At 36.8% G+C, this 18,844-nt stretch overlaps 1 protein-coding gene across 2 annotated transcripts in view; it reads left to right on the top strand.

Annotated features, from left to right (window-relative positions):
* LOC107723485 (hormone-sensitive lipase-like) overlaps positions 1 to 18,844 on the top strand; it is a 23,424-nt gene that overhangs the window by 3,476 nt on the left and 1,104 nt on the right. The window contains exons 2-13 of one of the 2 annotated variants that reach the window (XM_016532126.1): positions 3,635 to 3,876; positions 4,790 to 5,074; positions 6,035 to 6,125; positions 6,349 to 6,375; positions 7,689 to 7,834; positions 8,891 to 9,076; positions 9,752 to 9,904; positions 11,930 to 12,074; positions 13,283 to 13,510; positions 14,925 to 15,065; positions 16,509 to 16,762; positions 18,190 to 18,450. In XM_016532126.1, the coding sequence (XP_016387612.1) occupies positions 3,635 to 3,876; positions 4,790 to 5,074; positions 6,035 to 6,125; positions 6,349 to 6,375; positions 7,689 to 7,834; positions 8,891 to 9,076; positions 9,752 to 9,904; positions 11,930 to 12,074; positions 13,283 to 13,510; positions 14,925 to 15,065; positions 16,509 to 16,762; positions 18,190 to 18,450 (2,159 nt within the window). The remainder of the gene's footprint in view (positions 1 to 3,634; positions 3,877 to 4,789; positions 5,075 to 6,034; positions 6,126 to 6,348; positions 6,376 to 7,688; positions 7,835 to 8,890; positions 9,077 to 9,751; positions 9,905 to 11,929; positions 12,075 to 13,282; positions 13,511 to 14,924; positions 15,066 to 16,508; positions 16,763 to 18,189; positions 18,451 to 18,844) is intronic. The other variant, XM_016532127.1, reaches the window with a different exon arrangement.

Raw genomic sequence — 18,844 nt, 5'->3', positions numbered from 1 at the left:
ATCATGCAGGTCACATGCACACTTCACAAGATCTCACAACTGGATTCGACTAAGTTTGCAAGGTTTGTGAAATTAAATGTTCATTAGCCATTCAAAGATTTGTTTAAATGATGTTAATGCGTATTTGCTGAATGCTGACAGCAAACGAGAAAGTATTATAATGTTTGCCTTTCTATTATTAATAATATAAAAGCAATCGTTATAATATTTTTTGTATACATTTTAATTCCTTTGTTTAACAGTTCTATCTGATTATTAGACAGACTTCTATCCGTATTAGATAGAACTGACGGCCACTGTCAGCGCCGTCAAAATAAAAGTCCCGCCTCGAACGCATCGGCCAAACAGAAAATCTTATCGGCTGATGCCGATATTTGAAAAATGCTAAATATAGGCCGATATATCGGCCTTGGTGATATATCGGTCGACCACTACTTTCAACATTACTAATTTATAATATAGCAGTGCTGTGACAGTTACAGGCTTACAGTGAAAGTCTATGATGGCAACACACCCCATATTGCCCTTAGACTTCCGTTGTAAGGGAATTTCTGATTTCTGAAATTGTGAGATTAATTTAAATTTATATTCTGTTGTATTCGTGCTTAATTCATATTTAACCTAGATTTAACGTAAATTAAATCTTAATTTTGGAATGTTTTCAGGTGTCCTTGTGTTTGTTATGCTGGGAGTTTTTCATTGAGTAAAGGAATTGAGTGGTAGGTTCTCTTGTTGCACATGTTTCCATAATGAAGGATTTAGATTTTCACAAGCATGAGGTTCATTTAGTCAGTACTCTGATATCTTCTTCTCAACTGAAACCCAGCATAACTGTGAAAGTCATTTCTCAAACCTCAAAACTCAAGACTAGTTTTACACTAGTTGCTGAATTATTGTCTCTCAATGGAAGCAGTTGAGCAGGAGACAGTGACACAGTAGTATACTTGGTTTCCCATGCACAGATTAGGACACTAATCTCTCAGGGTTTGGCAATAGTCTTTAGAATGAGGACATGGATACAAAAATGGAAGAGAATTGAGGACAGTCCTCAGTGAGAGAGGGAGATGTCTTGTTTTTGCCAATGAGGGGAAGAGATCACTGCCAGTCACATGCGGGAGGTAGAGAGGCAACATTGGGATACTTTGGCAGAGGGGAAAAAGGCAGTTTGGAAAGTGTGAGAAGAGAATGAGTGGATGAATGCAGGGAGGGGTTATCTGGGGAAAAGGACAGAAAGAAAAAGGGACAGGGCTGGTTTAAAACCATATGTGCAACAGATAAGGCAGTATCTGGGGAATTAAGCTCTAAATAACACTGGAAATGTATGCAAATTGAAATGTAAGCAAAATGTTCTCTTGATGCAGAAAACTCTTTGCATTGACAAAGTAAGCACTTTGGGTTCCAACATTCAAAGCACAAACCGTTTATGCTGTTTGTTAAACATCTTTCCACCACAATGTAAAGTAAGACTGCAAGTTTCTTTAACTGTTGCTTAGGGTTTGACCACTCTTAGTTGTGGGGCAGCACCCAAGTTTGGATCTGACAAAGCCATTTGGGTGATTCAGTTATTTATATTAAAAAAATGATATACTAAAGATGTATTAGCACTTTGGGTTCCAACATTCAAAGCACAAACCGTTTATGCTGTTTGTTAAACATCTTTCCACCACAATGTAAAGTAAGACTGAAAGTTTCTTTAACTGTTGCTTAGGGTTTGACCACTCTCAAGTTTGGATCTGACGAAGCCATTTGGGTGATTTAGTTATTTATATTAAAAAAATGATATACTAAAGATGTATTTGCTTGCATTTTGGATTTTCATACAAAGACTGAAGTTTTGTTTAGTGTCCTGCTATTCCTGTCATTGTCTGCTGTTGTGAAGTTGCCTGTGATTCTCTTAGTTGTCTGGTCGGTCACAGAGTACAGATTTACCTAGTCATAATCTTGTCACTGAGAGACCTTACTCACCTGTATTGTCTCTGTATCTGGCATGTCAATCCTGATCAGATAAATGTGCATGAGTGCGTGAATGACTGTACAGTAGCAGGCTGATGCCCATCCGTCACTGGTTACTCAGTAGTATGTCCTGTGAAATTGTCCACAGCCTCTGTCCCCTGTAATTTGCTCTTGTCTTTTCCTATAGAGAAAGCAAGCAATAGCAGTTTTCATAGCAGTCAGCATCTTCAAGATGAGAGTGTATCGTAATGTGTTCTGATAGAGGCTATTGGTTGTAGTTGTATGTGTGATAGTGGTAGGACCTATTAGCTCAGTATGTTTTCATAGGCACTGAACAGTAAAAAAACAAAAAAAACATTTTAAACAGTATTTTTGTCTTATTTAACAGTAATCATTGTAACATCCCTAAAAACGATAAATTTAATTCATTAAAAAAAATCTAAAAATATGGTTGTCTTTATAGAATATATCTTTGCGTTCCCATTAGCATTTTTTTTCTTCTTGTTTTAGACTTGTTTTAAAATCTAATAAAATGAATTGAGGTTTATGCTTAACCTTTAGAGATGCACTGCTGTTCAGAAGTTTCACCAAGGTGAAACCAAGGCTGCATTTATTTGATAAAAAATACAGTAAAAAAGGTAATATTATGAAATATTATTATTTTTAATGACTGTTTGCTATTTTGAAAATGCAATGTATTACCGTTCATAGGCACTGAACAGTAAAAAAAAACAAAAAACATTTTAAACAGTATTTTTGTCTTATTTAACAGTAATCATTGTAACATCCCTAAAAACGATAAATTTAATTCATTAAAAAAAATCTAAAAATATGGTTGTCTTTATAGAATATATCTTTGCGTTCCCATTAGCATTTTTTTTCTTCTTGTTTTAGACTTGTTTTAAAATCTAATAAAATGAATTGAGGTTTATGCTTAACCTTTAGAGATGCACTGCTGTTCAGAAGTTTCACCAAGGTGAAACCAAGGCTGCATTTATTTGATAAAAAATACAGTAAAAACAGTAATATTATGAAATATTATTATTTTTAATGACTGTTTTCTATTTTAAAGTGCAATGTATTACCATGACTGTAAACCATGAATTTTCAGCAGCCATTATTCCAATCTTCAGTGTCACATGATCCTATTATTATTATTATCAATGTTAAAAAGCATTATAGAAGGTTCAAAAGAACTGAAGGAGAATAGAATATAAGGTTCAAAAGAACAGCATTTATTTGATATATATTTTTTGTAACAATTATGTCTTTAATTGTCAATTTTGAAGAAAATTATTTTCGTTCAGTATGTATTTCTTAAAAAAAAAAAAAAAAAAATCTTACAGATCCTTTTTAACAGTAGTGTGTGTGCCCTAAAAACAAGTCCTAATATCTAATGAATTTTTTTCTAAGAATATTTATCTTGTTTTAGGGATGTTTAAATATTTACTGGAAAACATGACAAAGTACTGATGAAGAAAATTATTTTGAATTGCTTTGGCTGAAGCATTTCCAGTTGATTGATCTATAAAATGTTTATAGCGCTGTTTAGAACCACAGCCTACACAAGTGCTTGGCTTTTGTCCTGAGCTTAATCACTCTATATTGGCTTTAAAGTGTGTCAGAGTATGTGCCAATTTGAAGTAATTCTTCTGTCCTCAACCCATCTGAATCCCTTTAGTGATGGACACCAAGGCAGTATTCACTGCCTTGTATGATGTGTGTGAAGAAAATGCCAACTTCTTCTCTGGGACCACAAAGGGCCAAGCCGGGGACGCAGCCCAGCGCCTTGTGGATGCCATGACCACCATCCAGGAGCACGCCCGGAGCCTGGAGCCTGTCATCTCTGGATTCGCTGCCATCTACCACCATTTTGACTTTGATCCTCATATTCCCGCCAATGGATATCGCTCCCTTGTTAAGGTGCGTTTCTGACTTGTGCAAGAGAAGTTGTTTGTGTGTTTCCTCCCTTTTTTCCTCCCTGCTAAAAATAGCTGCTCCCAGCCCTCATATTCCCGCCAATGGATATCGCTCCCTTGTTAAGGTGCGTTTCTGACTGTGCAAGAGAAGTTGTTTGTGTGTTTCCTCCCTTTTTTCCTCCCTGCTAAAAATAGCTGCTCCCAGTGCATCATTTTCAACAGTTAGTCATCACAGTTAGCTGGTTTACAAACCCTGCAGTTGTTAAAGGAATAGTTCACCCAAAAACAAAAATTTGCTGAAAATGTACTCGTCCTCAGGTCATCAAAGATGAAGATGTAGAGTTTGTTTCTTCATCAGAACAGGTTTGAAGAGATTTAGCATTACATCACTTGCTCACCAATGGATCCTCTGCAGTGAATGGGTGCCGTCAGAATGTGAGTACAAACAGCTGATAAAAACAACGCAATGATCCACACGACTCCAGTCCATTAATTAACACCTTGTAAATGCGAAAAGCTGCATGTTTGTAAGAAACAAATCCATCATCAAAGTGTTTTGCTTCATAAGATATTAATTGATGCACTGGAGTTGTGTGAATTACATATGGATTATTGTGATGTTTTCAAAGCAAGTGATGTAATGCTAAATTACTCTAAATTTATTCTGAAGAAGAAACAAACTCATCTATATCTTGGATGGCCTTGGGGTGAGTCAGCACAGTTTCATTTTTGGGTGAATTGTTCCTTTAAGCTAATTTCTGCTGAAGGCATGTGTCCTTGTCCTTCCCCTCTTTTCCTTTCAATGTTTCTCTCAATAAGTAGTTTTTACATTGCTCTTTCTCTCTCCTGCATGATGCATGTGCTCCTTTACACCTCCCTTCAGACCTCATCTCACTCTTTGTTGTCCTCTTCTTCAGGTGGTGCGCTGTTGCCTCCTCCACATTATCCACAAAGGGCGCTATATCACATCCAACAGGCGAAGCATCTTTTTCCGTGCGAGCCATAATGCAGCAGAGATGGAGGCGTACTGTAGCGCTCTGTGTCAGCTCAGGGCGCTGCTCTATCTAGCTCAGAGACTGCTTCATGACAACAGCCACGGCAACCTTTTCTTCCAGGAGGAAAGTGGCCTCAGTCAGAGCTTCCTGAGAGAATACGCCTCCATGCACAAGGGCTGCTTCTATGGCCGCTGTGTTGGATTTCAGGTGTGTTTGTTAATGAGCCCATGAGCTTGTGGCTCTCAGGATTTCATTGACAAGATTATCACATTTCTACACTTAGTGTAAGATTGAAATCTGAAGGTATTTAATCTAAGTAAATTCAAAAGGTAATTAAAGGGATAGTTCACCCAAAAATGAAAATTACCCCATGATTTACTTTTTATGATGGATGGATGCACTTTTTTGGGCTTCAAAATCTCGACCACCATTCACTGCCATTATAAAGCTTGGAAGAGCCTGGACATTTTTTAATATAACTCCGATTGTATTCGTCTGAATGAGAAACTCCTATACACCTAGGATGGCTTGAGGGTGAGTAAATCATGGGGTAATTTTCATTTTTGAGTGAACTATCCCTTTAAGGCAGAGTTTTCCCATACATGTTTTTATAATATTACAAGATAGTAATGAACGGCAATGTACATTTTAATATATATATTATAAACATACATATACATACTGCCAGATAAAAGTTTATAATAATTATTATGTTTTTTTATGTCTTTGAAAGTTTCTTATGCTCACCAAGGCTGCATTTATTTGATCAAAAAATACAGTAAAAACAGTAATATTGTGAAATATTACAATTTAAAATTATTGTGTTCTATTTGAATAGATTTTAAAATATAATTTATTCCTGTGATACAAAGCTAAGTTTTTTTTTTGTAGCAATTAAGAATTATTTACAAACATGAGCACCAAATCAGCATTTTAAAATGAAGGCTCATGTGACACTGAAGACTGGAGTAATGGCTGTTGAAAATTCAGCTTTGCCATCACAGGAATAATTTACATTTTAGAATGTATAAAAATAGAAAACAAATTTAAACCGTAATATTTCACAGCATTATTAATGTTTTTACTGTTAACTTATTTCTGCCATATTTTCTTATGTTCTAAGGTGAAAATTACCCACCTGAATACCTTGTTCTCCTTCCTTCCTAGTTTACTCCTGCCATCCGTCCATGCCTGCAGTCAATTGCTATTAGTCTGGTTGCCTTCGGAGACAACTACAAGAAGCATCAGTCAGGGATAGGTCAGTATAGCTGTCATGTTCAGTGTGCCCTGATAAAGATTTTTTTTTATATGCCTCTTGATTTATGTGAGCAGGTCACTGTTTCACACTTCATTATCTTTGCGAGCGTCTGCACAGCTGGTTTTCCTCTAGTGTTAATTTAAGACACAAAAGTGCAGTTGTATACACTCTGACCCGCAAAGGCATTCTAATATTGTCTCTTGTGCTCAATGCTGCACCCTAGTGGAGGCAGGAGATATTGCTCCATATGGTGAGTAGCTCTCACAGAGGGCGATGGATGTCCTTTCCAAACCTGTCATCCATTCTGCTGGTAGATTACCCTGTGTCCTCTAGAGAGATGGTCAGTTCTTGTTCCTACTAGGGGTGGGAATCTTTAGGTACCTCACAATCTGATTTCAATTCTGGAAATCAAGATCTGATTCAAAAACGATACTTGATCTACTTTTTTTTTTATTATTACCGGTAATAAATGAGTTTACCAACTCTGAGTATTAAATTGATTTGTTTATTTTTATTTAATTTCTTATTTAAGTGTTTTTTTAAATAATTACAAATTAATAATAAATTAAGAAATTGTGTGTGAAGAATTATTAACTAACTACAGCTTCAAAACATACAAGCAAATATAAAGTAATAAAAAGCAACAAAGAAACACATTACAAGCAATAAACAAAAAGTGCCTTCAATGTCTGAGAGTGCTTTTAGTATCTGAATGTTTTCCAGACAAGAGCAGTGATGGATTTTTCTCTTTTTCTTATTATTGCTGTTTGATTTTTACTGATGACAGACAGCATGTTTAATAGGCTGCATTCACACTAATGCACAGATCTGTTTTAACATATCAAATGCTTTGTCGTGTCCTTTAATCATGACTGTGTTTACATTAATTTAGCATCATAAAAGATGAAAGTGCATTTAACTGCTTACACAGAGTCTTGCACAGCTGCATGTACAAGAGCTATTCAGAACGGACACACACACAAAGTGCACATGAACATTTGAAAGCAGCTGTCTGTCAGTAAGTGAGTTTTGTATATATACTGCATTCAAAATGGCATAAATGATGCTTTTGTAGAACTTTTGGAGGAGGAAAAAAACACTGAAATACCATATCTCTCTAGTGCACATGAGTGCCATTGCACATATGTAGGAAAAAAACTAAAGAGCATCTGTTCTGAAGTTTTTAGAAGCGATTCAGAATTGCGATGCATCAGATAATTTTTTTCCCTTCACACCCCTAGTTCATATGCTGAATTTTACCATGAGAACAGAAAAAAAACAAGACTGGTTACAGATCAGTTTTTAGTTTTTTTGTTTTAGTTAGTTAGTTAGTTTGTTTATTGTCTATTGACATTTGTAAATATTAAACTAATTGCTCATGCTTGTCTGTTAAGGTGATGCAATTTCCAGGTGGTTATCTGTGTGTTTCTGTTGATTGGGAACCCACTGTCATGTCTTACTGCTCTGTTTTACTCTCTAAGTATGATGCCCTGGTGTGATATGCCAGTTACTGTATGTAGACAGCCATTCATCTAACTGTCTGTTTGTCTGTGTTTCTCTCAGGTGTAGCAGCAAGTTCTTTCCTGACCTCTGGGAAGTATGCCATTGACCCTGAACTGAGAGGTCAGGAGTATGAACGCATCACTCAGAACCTGGATGTTCATTTTTGGAAGACATTCTGGAACGTAACGGAGACTGAATTTCTATCAGTTAGTATTAACCATCCTGCCCGTTTTAGCTATGGCAGCACGGTTATTTGAAAGAAAATCTATTTGAAATATGACCTTGCATTTTAAGAATAGTGCAAGGTCACATCTCAAATTGATTTTCTTTCAAATAATTAAAAAAAAAGAAACGCATGAAAGTGAAGAAATTATGCCAGAAGCATATCATCACTGAAATAATAAAATGAAAAATAAAATGTATTATATTATATCATATATATGATATATCATATCATATATCATATCATGGTATGGTATGGTATATTATAGTAGATTAGATTAGAATATAGTATATTGTAATATATTAGATTAGATTAAATTAGATTAGATTAGATTAGATTCTTTTATTTAACTGGGATTAGAAAAAACTATGAATGAAAATTGAGCTGAGACTAGGATACTAAATGAACACCAGACACCTGCCAAATGTGAAATACCCTGACAAAATTAAGTAAGGCTGGTTTAATAAAAAAACAAAATGGCCACTGTGGTGGACAAAATAAATTAATTTCCACTTTAGTAGAAAAAAATTCTACTTTTAAATTTAGGCCCAGTGTGGGTTCGAATAGAACTGGCTTTATTTTTTACTCAGTTCACGTTTGGTTCAACTGAGAGAAGGTTTTTTTTTTTTTAAGTTTCTAAAGTTTGAACACATTTAAAGAGTTCTGACAGCAGAGTACTGGGCACATTTTTTTTTTATATCCTAGCATCAGAAATATTGCAGCTCAAATTGCAATGAAAATATTTGTCAGAATAATCCCCAAATTAATTGTTTTGCCCTACTTTCAGTACTCAACACTCATAGATCAGACATCAGAATTGTTAAAAGCAATTCCCTTGAGTAATAAAACTTCTGACATACAGTTACTCCTTGCACTAGTGTTTTTTTAATATAATTGACCATCTTTTGCTACAGCTGGTCAGATTGCACACTGAGCACTTATAACCTGTCCAAGTTCTCATATTGCAAAGTTCAATTCACATAGTAATGAAACTGAAATTAATCTGTGCTCTATTTCATCTCTCTCTATCTCTCTCAAGAGTCTGGTGTCTATGACGGCCACACAAGTGAAGGTGAATCGAGCTCTTTCTGTTCCCCCCCTGCCCTTTGACCTGCCATTGGTGACAGATCCCACCCACATGGTGACTGTGTCTCCTCCTGCAGCTCATATTGGCCCGGGGCCTGTGCAGATGAGATTGATCTCATATGAGCTGAGAGAAGGACAGGTACAACAGTTCACACTGATGTCATTGACAGTCTTAATTAATCTTGAATCATAATTGTCTCTCGCTTACATCTCTTCTTCCTTCTCCTCCTCCACCTCACAGAAGCTCAAGCATGAACTTTTAATTTTCATAATTTGAATTCCCTGCTCTTCAAAGAGAGTCAATTTTCCACTCTACATGCTCTTATCTTGTCAATAAATAAATAAATAAATATGCACAGATACCGAGGAATGAATAAAAGCACCGCCAGTCGTAATGAGGTGTGCTTAGCTAGATAAAGTGGTTGAGCTTGACTCTTTCTCCTTTTATCCTTTACTTAAAGCCCTTTAATTCCTGATATACATCTTGGTGTCATGGGAGGACTTGAATTGGTTGCAGTATAGATGACTTGGTGTAATGGTGCTTAAAAAAGCCTATTTGACTTTGCTTAAGACCCTTTGAACTCATATTGATCCAGCTGTAGCGTAAATGTGTTTAAGAACCGCACGTCCGTAGCGTTTAATTACTCGTCTCTTGTCTAAATGAGAGCTTTTGCCTTTGTGTGGGGCATAGAGCTTCAAAGAGATTCAAAATAAGGATTGTTCAGGAAGCTGTGTTGTAATGAAATAATCTTTTAAAATTTGTATTATGTTGCTCTCCATTGTTATGGTGCTTATAGTCCATTTGTGTCTTCAGGACAGTGAGAAATTACTAGCACTGTGTCGCTCAGAGGGGGGCCCGATATCTCTTTCTTTGGGCCTGAAGACGAAGCGCAGTCCTCCTTCCCCATGGCTGGTGTTGCACTTCCACGGAGGAGGCTTTGTGGCACAGACTTCCAAATCACATGAGGTATCTTTTTGTCTCTTTCTCCTTATACTTCCTATACACACCCTTTCCATCCTACCTTGAATAATGCAGACCAGTTACTTTTGCTCCTGATGAAAAAAATATAGAATTGTAGACTTATTTTAATTATTTCCTAGACTTATCTAGGAACCAGAATATCTTGGAGGTGGGAATACATAACAGTGAAAACAGTGTAACACACATAATGTATTGCTATTTAATATGTGATTTTAAAAAAATCATTAAGACCGTCCCACAGTTGTTTACTAATGTGATATCAGTGTCAGTACCTGGTATGAAATTATACTAACTTAATGTCCTAATGATTTTTGGCATAAAAGAAAAATCTATAATTTTGACCCATACAATGTATTTTTGGCTATTGCTACAAATATACCCCAGCGACTTAAGACTGGTTTTGTGGTTCTTCTATGATTCATATCTGTCCACTGTTGCTCATTATTAGAGGACAATTAAAATGTGCTTTAATGAGAGGTTATTTTCTGAACGTCCACAGAGACAAAAGTACCCATAGTTGAAGAAACACCAAGATACTACAGTATATAGAGCTTCTCTTAACCCTTAGATTAATCTTATCCTTGTGACTTGAGTTGCTCATGGCATCATTTCTTTGAATTTTGAATACTTTAATACTTTAGACATTAACTGCAGTCACCCAGGATCCCACCTCTATGTCTGAACATTCATTCAGTGGTTTTAAATAGTACCTCTTCTGTTGAGTATTATGCAGAGCAGCTTCTTGGCAAGCGGAGTAAGATATTGGTCATTTGCGTTCAATTGTGTCCAGTGTCTTGTGCAAAGTATGAGACTGCTTGCTCTGTTAAAGTATCATATTATCACCGCTCTCATGCAAAATTCACCTTCACGTCACAAACACTCACCAGCGGGAGCCTGCGTTCTCGACACAATACATTAGCTGCTTGAGCGAACGCCACTCAGCAATGGACACATTGATATGAGATGTAACTGGCAGTCAGAGCAACATCTTGTGACGCCTGTCAGCACACATCATGTCTTTAAACTACAAAACAAAACTGAGAGAGGGAGACAAAATGGTAGAGACTATCTAAGAAGAAATATTCACATTCCCTAAGTGTTTTCTCTTACGTAAATGCATGATGAGGTGCCGTCAGGCGTGTATTCAGGGTGACAGACGCTACTTGAAGTGAACATTTAGTGTTGAGGACCATAATTCAGGCTCTTTGCAGCAGTGCAGTCACACTGAAACCACAGTCTTAAAGCTGCCTTAAAGATGTCAGGATTCAGAGAGGAATTAGGGGTGTGAGCTGGGAAAGCAGTTCAGGATTTGAAAATGTGGATCTTTGCCATCAGTCAGCAAAATGCTAGAACTACTTCATTGACACACCTGTGAAATAAAGCCATAATTTAAAGTCATTAGATGTACTACATTTGAGGAAAAACTTACTTCTCAACCACTAATAAATTACGCTATAGAAATATGCACGATGTGTAATATAAATTAAATTTGGACAAACTTCATCCGTCGTTGTATTGCTTTTTGCATACTGTATAGTAGGTAGGTAGCCATATTCAGACTCGGAAGAAAAAAGTATGGTATTATTGAGGATTAGGACCCATCAGTTAAGAGAATAAATTAAGGTAAAACAGGCAATTAAATGCTAAACATTAAAGTCGGGAAATTGCGACCAATTTGTCTTCCCTATTGTGACTAGAAAAATGAAGGGCAGGACTTGATTTTTGTTCATAAGGAATTGGTTGGATCTTAGAAAGTAGGAGTTGCAAACTAAATGGAAGCAGATCTGAATGCAGGTTTGCAGTTAGTTGTCGAGTGAGAGGTTGCTGGAGGGGAGGGAATGAAACCAAACGAATACCACACGCTCTATAAAGTAAGAAAAACAAAGGGAAGATGGAACTAAACCTGGAAATCCTGGTATGGATTTTCTGCAATATCTAGGAATTCTAAACCCTAAAAATGAAGCAATTTTAATTCTTCATTTGTGTGTGTGTCTCTCTCTCTCCCTCCAGCCATATCTGAGGAGCTGGTCCCAAGACCTGAATGCCCCCGTCCTTTCGGTGGACTATTCTCTGGCCCCCGAGGCCCCGTTTCCTCGGGCTTTGGAGGAATGTTTCTATGCCTACTGCTGGGCCATCAAGAACCACAACCTGCTAGGTGAGAGGAATAGTTATCCTTCCTAATCCCTTGATATCAGTGATTCATATGTGTTCTTAAAGTTGCTATGAAACGAAAGTAACGACAGGTCTTTTCTTCCATATTGTGATGTACATCAGAGTGTAACGGCTTATTGAAAAAGAAAAAATATTGGGCGGGCGCTAGGTTCTGTTGGATTTTGAGATGCAGATGTTGCACTCAATAGTGGAGGCAGATGAATGTGAACTTGCAGGGGTTTAAGCAGACTAAATTATTGGAGAAGTCTGGCATTCATTAACAGAAAAGAAGTCTGTCGTTTTCACTGGAAGGTCCAGTTATGACATTTTGATTAAATATTGTGAGGGAAAAAAAAAAATTCCATTTCATGCTGATTTTAAGCTTTTATGCCTTTATACACTTTATGCTTTTAGGACGTTATGCTTTATACAGTGTGCACTAACCCTTGTTCACTTTCAGTGGGAAGTGGCAGCACTTGTCAACCCTTTTTTTTTGCAAGAATCTTGCAGCTTTGTCATGCAAGACTGCTGTCTTTTTTGAGGTTGACATTCACCCATCGGAGTTGACAAAGCCTGCAAAAAAAAAGGTTCCCTCCAGAATGCCAGATCACATTTTATGGAGAAATATTTTATTTTATGGATTTAATTTTGTTAGTTCTATTATCACTTTAATGAAACATGGAATGCAATATTTACAGTAATTGCATCATCCATCTCCCAGACTGCTTCTTATATTATTCATTCTATTTTTTCGACATGGTGTCATTCAGTCACTTGATTAGTCCTTAAGAAAGCTGATTAAGGTACAAGACAAGTGAAATCGGTCGATTTGATGATCTGTCATACTGTTGTGCTGTGCTGGTGTCGAGATCCCACAGGGAACAAAGACGCCTATTAAAACTCAGCTCACACTCGGCCTGACTACAGCAGCGTAAACATATTTATCATTCACTGTTCTCTCACCTCTGCTATCTATCTCAGGATCATGACGCAGATCACGCGCTGCTAATAATTCTCTTTGGGTGTCTTTGGTGTGAAAACCATTCCAGAGTGCCTCAGATCAGTGCAAAAAAATGTAACCTCATTTGAAGTTGAAAATTATAGTGTATTTATCTTCTTGATTCTCACTTATTTTTTATTTGATCTATTGCACACTTAATTTTCTGGTCCGCTCCTTCCTAAATCTGTTCTGTTGGTCTTTCTCCTCCTCAGGTTGGACCGGTGAGCGTGTGTGTTTGGCCGGTGACAGCGCAGGAGGAAACCTGTGTGTGACCGTGTCGATGCGGGCCGCTGCTCACGGTGTGCGCATGCCAGATGGCATCGTCGCCGCGTACCCTGCCACCCTGCTCACCGTGTACGCCTCGCCATCCCGCCTGCTCACCCTCATGGACCCTCTGTTGCCCCTCAGTGTGCTTGCACGCTGCCTCAGCGCTTACGCAGGTCAGTTTGGAGCCGTAATAGGATTTTATGACAAATAATGCTGTGTTGGGACTCGTTATTAGCGAGCTGGAACGGTCAGGTCCAATGTGTAATTTATCGCTGGTAAAAGTTTAGCATATTCGTAATTTAGGGAGTGTAGACACCTTAATGATGATGAGTGATTTCAACAAGTAAAGTTAAGTGAAGGCACACATGTCAGGAATAGATTAATAGGTTTGTATTTTATTATAAATGATTCGTTTAGTAGTGTTCTCAATCATAGTAATGGTGAAGTCAAATCGGTGGCCCACAGCTTGTATTTTCTTTCCTCTGCAGGTGAGCTAATGCAATGTTGTCTTTGTGTTATAGTAGTACTGGATATTTAAAATCTTCTGTTCTGATACTTTCTTAGAGAACAGTGCAGCAAATTAAGTTAAAATGCTTCTATTTTGCATTTTTATCATATAACCCTTGTGCTCTGCTGAAAATCCTTGACCTAATTTGGTGTTCCATGTTAAAAAATGACCAGCCTTTTAAAAATGGCTTAATCTCTCATTATGCTGTATTATCACCAATGGTCTTGGATTTAATCTTTTTGTCATCTTGTTTTTATTTATATAGCACAGGTTTTGTATTTCTTTTGTATTCACTCAAAAACTGAGGTGTATTAACTCAGATCAGTGGGGCCTACAATCAATCATTTCCAAAAATAAATGCAAAACCTGTGCTCATTGAAAGAAAACAAGTTGATAAAGATTGAAACAAATATTTGGTAATAATATAGCATAACCAGAAATTTTGTAGGCTGGTGATTTTGTAACACAAGTTCCCAAAAAATTACCAATAATTATATTATTTGTACAAAAATGATCAAACATTTTTTGGAAAGTTGTTATACCCTGTTTGAGCAAAGTCTGTACAATGCGGCAACATTAACTAGCATTTTCTAGAAAAAAAAAATTAATCTCCGGGTCAAAATAACTGAAATACAACATGAGGGATAATATATATTTTTTGAGATTGTAAAATCAGAATATCTTAGCTTTTGGTTTCTTGCCTTTTTGCTTTAATGACAGCTCTACAAGTTTTTTGTACAAATTCATTCATATGCATGTCTCAAATTTGCTGATTTCACTAATGACCTAGAAATAAAGAATAATTTCTTGCCATTTTACATCATTGTATTATTTTGTAATTTTTTGTAAAAATTTTTTTGCTTGTTTTAAAAAGGTTTTATTTTGTTTTAAAAAAAAATTACTTTTGAGATTAAATTTTTTTACTTGTTTTTATTAATTTATTGTATTAGTTTTTTTTTATTAATGTAAAAATATTTTTTATTTAATTTTGTTTGATTCCCAGACTTTCAATTTGGATTTTGTTTTGACCCCTACTTTGTTATTTGCTTTTCCCCTTTGTCCTTCTCTGCTGTGTGCAGGCACAGATCCACAGGTGGAGAAACAGGTGGAGAAGGTGAGCACTTTCAGCATGGTGAGGAGAGATACTGCTCTGCTGCTCCGAGACTTCAAACAGGGGGCTTCCAACTGGATCCATGCACAGCTGTACAGAGGGAGTGCAGGTACCTGTATATGAGAGAGAGATATTGTATTTTCTAACTCACCATGCTGAGTGTCTAAACGACATTTATCAATATGTCTTTTTATGATTATAATTCCTCCACACACTGATGATGATGCCTTTGTAATAGTGCAGCTGGCTAATTATTTGATCTGTTTTAATTAGGTTTAAATTAACGCATACGAAGCCCTCGTAGCGCTCTTCTTTGCTTCATATAATTGGCTCCATGGTGATAATTGCCATTTGTTCAGAGCTATATGTGGTAGCTTCTCTAACTCACTCTCCAGCTTGTGTTGCGTGACCCACAGATAGTGTTGTGGAAAGTGGTTCTTCTGAGCATGTGCAGACTGAATGCTCCTGAATGGAGGCCCCAGTTCAGTCTGCATCCGTCATTTAAGCAGGCTGATGAATCATACCTGGAAGTCTAATATATGGACATTGGGGAATTGCCTATGGTGCCACAACCCCATGAAATTTTTATTGCGATTTTGAATGTGTAGTCGCACAGCTGAACTGAAAATCTGATAATAACCATCTCAAACAAAGCTCTTTGCAATGGCTTCACATACTCTGTTATGCTGAATGCCCGTCGGTTTTTAAGTCAATGGTTTAAATGGACTACTATCAACCTCATGTAATTTGAGTTTATTAACTCACACCGAGAAGGAAAGAGTAGGGCTGTGCAGGATGTCAATACAGTGTGTCTAAAAGGCATCATTAGTGTGGTGGTGTCACACAACACAAAGCATTCTAATTGCCTCATGATGGCCATGAATTCATTATTCACTATACTAACATTGCTGAGAATAGTTTTTCACAAGATTATGGCTATGAGCAATACAGCTGTGTTGTAGCTGGTATGTCTGTCAGTCGTATGAGTTTATGTCTCTTTGTATGGTAGTTTAAGGGGTCCTAATATTTTACTGAGTGTCTGTTTAATGCCACACACACTTCACATCAGCCAGTCACATGCCTTACCTCTCCATGGCAACTGTTTCCTCGCCAACAGCCTCCACCAATGTCTGTATGAGGGTCTTTGTAAACCCCCCCACCCCTTGTGCTTAAAATTCCTACCCTGTGCCCATTTGTACTCCTTTTACACAGTTACTTACTTTCTCATTTTGCTTTTTTGCATATTTGCATTAAGAAATGTTTATGATCTCTGTATGAGATTTTTATGAGGAATTTCCTTTCTTCTGAACTTGCTTTTGGGAATTCAGAATTACCTTAGTTTCGTGGTTTTGTTTTTCTGCCTTCACATTTTGGGCCTGTTAATATCTCATGTAGACATTTATCTAACTAAACAATAACATGAGAGCATCATTAGTCAATATATGTGATTATAAAACATCTATATATCCAGAATGACCTTGAAATGACATCTTTTGTTAAAATAACCACTAAAAATGACCTAAATATTTACTCATCCCCTTTTACCTTTTAGACTCTGTAAGAAAGAGCATTTCAGAAGCGTCTCTGACCTCTCCTCATGCAGACCCTCCGGTGTCTGGCAAGGCGTCTGAATACTCCCTTGAGAAAGGGTCTCTGAAGAGCCAGACATGCCAGGACTTGGGCACGCACACTAACAGCGGTGCCAGCAACGTACAGAAAAATGCCAGCCAGACTGCCAACCATCTTAGCACCAACACAGTCAACCACAACTCCATCCTTGACATCACACTGACACCCGAGAGCAAGGTACAGCTCCTCATTTAGTGCTTTAGAAGGGTTTAATCAAATTCAAAGCTTCCGTGGTGTCGAAGTTCTCTCTTTTACAGATTGCAACAGTGAGTCATATTAATCAACAGGCTGATTTGCATTCTACTAGGATTCCAATCTCTGCTACACAGCATCCATCAGGCTGTTTTTTATGGCTTTATGAGTGTGTGAAACATATACCAATATTTGCGCTGATTAATTTGCTATCTAGAGTGAGAATGACCTAGCCTTCAACAGTTTAACAGTGTTGCTTAAATCATAGTCAAACATAACATTTAAATAACAGACAGTCCCATTGTTAGTAAGAATCTGGTATGTTTGCTGGAGTGCAGCACAGATGTTCATAAAGAGTATCAAATTGCCATTGGTGGCAGAAAAACAGGAGTTTGTTATGCCATATTTAGCATTAGAGTCAGGCTGTCTAATACACAGAATTAACTGGCCTCTTAACACTGGCTGATTTTAATAGCTTGCAGTAAATTGTTGTTCTGGTTATTTCAGTCCGGCACACTCTGTGCAAATAAATTACTTGGGTTTTTTTTTTGTCTAGTTGTGCAACTCTGATAAAGTGCAAAGGATTATGCTGCAGTGATGTCACTTTGCATGCCATTGTTCAAGTATGTGTTAAAATCCCGCAGAGAATCCCATGATATGATGACGTCAGATGGGTGAATAATTGCAGGATTTGAAATGCAAATTTTTGCTGCTTGGTTCAAATGAGTCATCTCAGCCTTTCCTGAACCCATTCCTCCCTTCTTCCACATTCCTTACTAATATGCACTGTCCTATATAACAAATGCAATAACTAAAAAAGTTTTTTTTTCTTACATAAATGTATATAGAAATTTTAATAAATATATATGTGAATTTATATATGATTTATATTATACATGTATTTATAATTATACAGCTAATATACCATAAGTTTTTTTTAAAGAAATTTTTTTTTAATACAGCAAGAAAGCATTAAAGTGATGAAAAGTAAAATACATTTTATAATGTTACAAAATATTTATATTTAAAATAAATTCTGTTCATTTGAACCTTATATTGATCAAAGAATCCTGAAAAAAAATTATCACTGTTTCCACAAAAAGCAGTTTTTAACATTGATAATAATAAGATTTTTTTCTTGAGCAGCAAATCAGCATATTATAACTATTTATGAAGGACCATATGATGCTGAAGACTAGAGTAATGGCTGCTGATAATTCAGTTTTGACGGGAATAAATTACATTTTAATATAAAATATTTAATATAATATAATTAAAATAGAAAACTGTTGTTTAAGCCTATAAATGGTGGCGTAAATAATAAATTTTTAAAAATCATCTGTCGTTGATCCAACCTTATCACCTCAGGTTCATATCTTATTGACCTCCATTTACTTCCACCTCTCTCCTAGCCCGAGGATGTGAGTTTCTTCCTCTGCAAAGAAGTAGATCCCTCAGTATCAGAATCCTTTTCATCTGTGGCCATTCCGCCCCCTGGTGGTGAGGAGGACTCTGAGAAACCCCGGGAGTTTCCAGAGGGCTTTGAACCTCTGCGGTCAGAGCAATTAGCAGAGATGAACATGCAGAGTTCTCCCATTGTCAGAAACCCCTACATGTCCCCACTTCTGGCTCCAGACAGCATGCTAAGGGGACTACCTCCCATACACATAGTGGTAAGTGTGACCTAAGTCTTGTACAATTGATGAATTTAAGATGTGGTGGAATAATTTTCAGGAAGAGAAACTGATTTCCAGTGGTGTATATCATCCGCGGTTGTGTGCGCACTTGTTTGCACATGAGCAAAGGTGTTTTTAGGAGTCTAACTTGCAATCGCCAGACCACTGATTAGTCAAACCTGCTTTCCTGCAGTCCATGTTCTTCTTACTTCTGACTATTTTATAGTAAGTAACGAATATGCTTCGAGAAAATGTATCGGAGTAAAAGTATACATTTTAATTAGGAAATGTAGTGAAGTAAAAGTAAAAGTTGGCTGAAATATAAAAACTCAAGTAAAGTACAGATACTCCCAAAAAATACTTAAGTACTGTAACGAAGTATTATTACTTC

This window comes from Sinocyclocheilus rhinocerous, unplaced genomic scaffold (genome assembly GCF_001515625.1).
Source record: "Sinocyclocheilus rhinocerous isolate Xijiao unplaced genomic scaffold, SAMN03320098_v1.1 scaffold241, whole genome shotgun sequence".
NCBI lineage: Eukaryota > Metazoa > Chordata > Actinopteri > Cypriniformes > Cyprinidae > Sinocyclocheilus > Sinocyclocheilus rhinocerous.
This window is presented reverse-complemented; position numbering and strand designations above follow the sequence as displayed.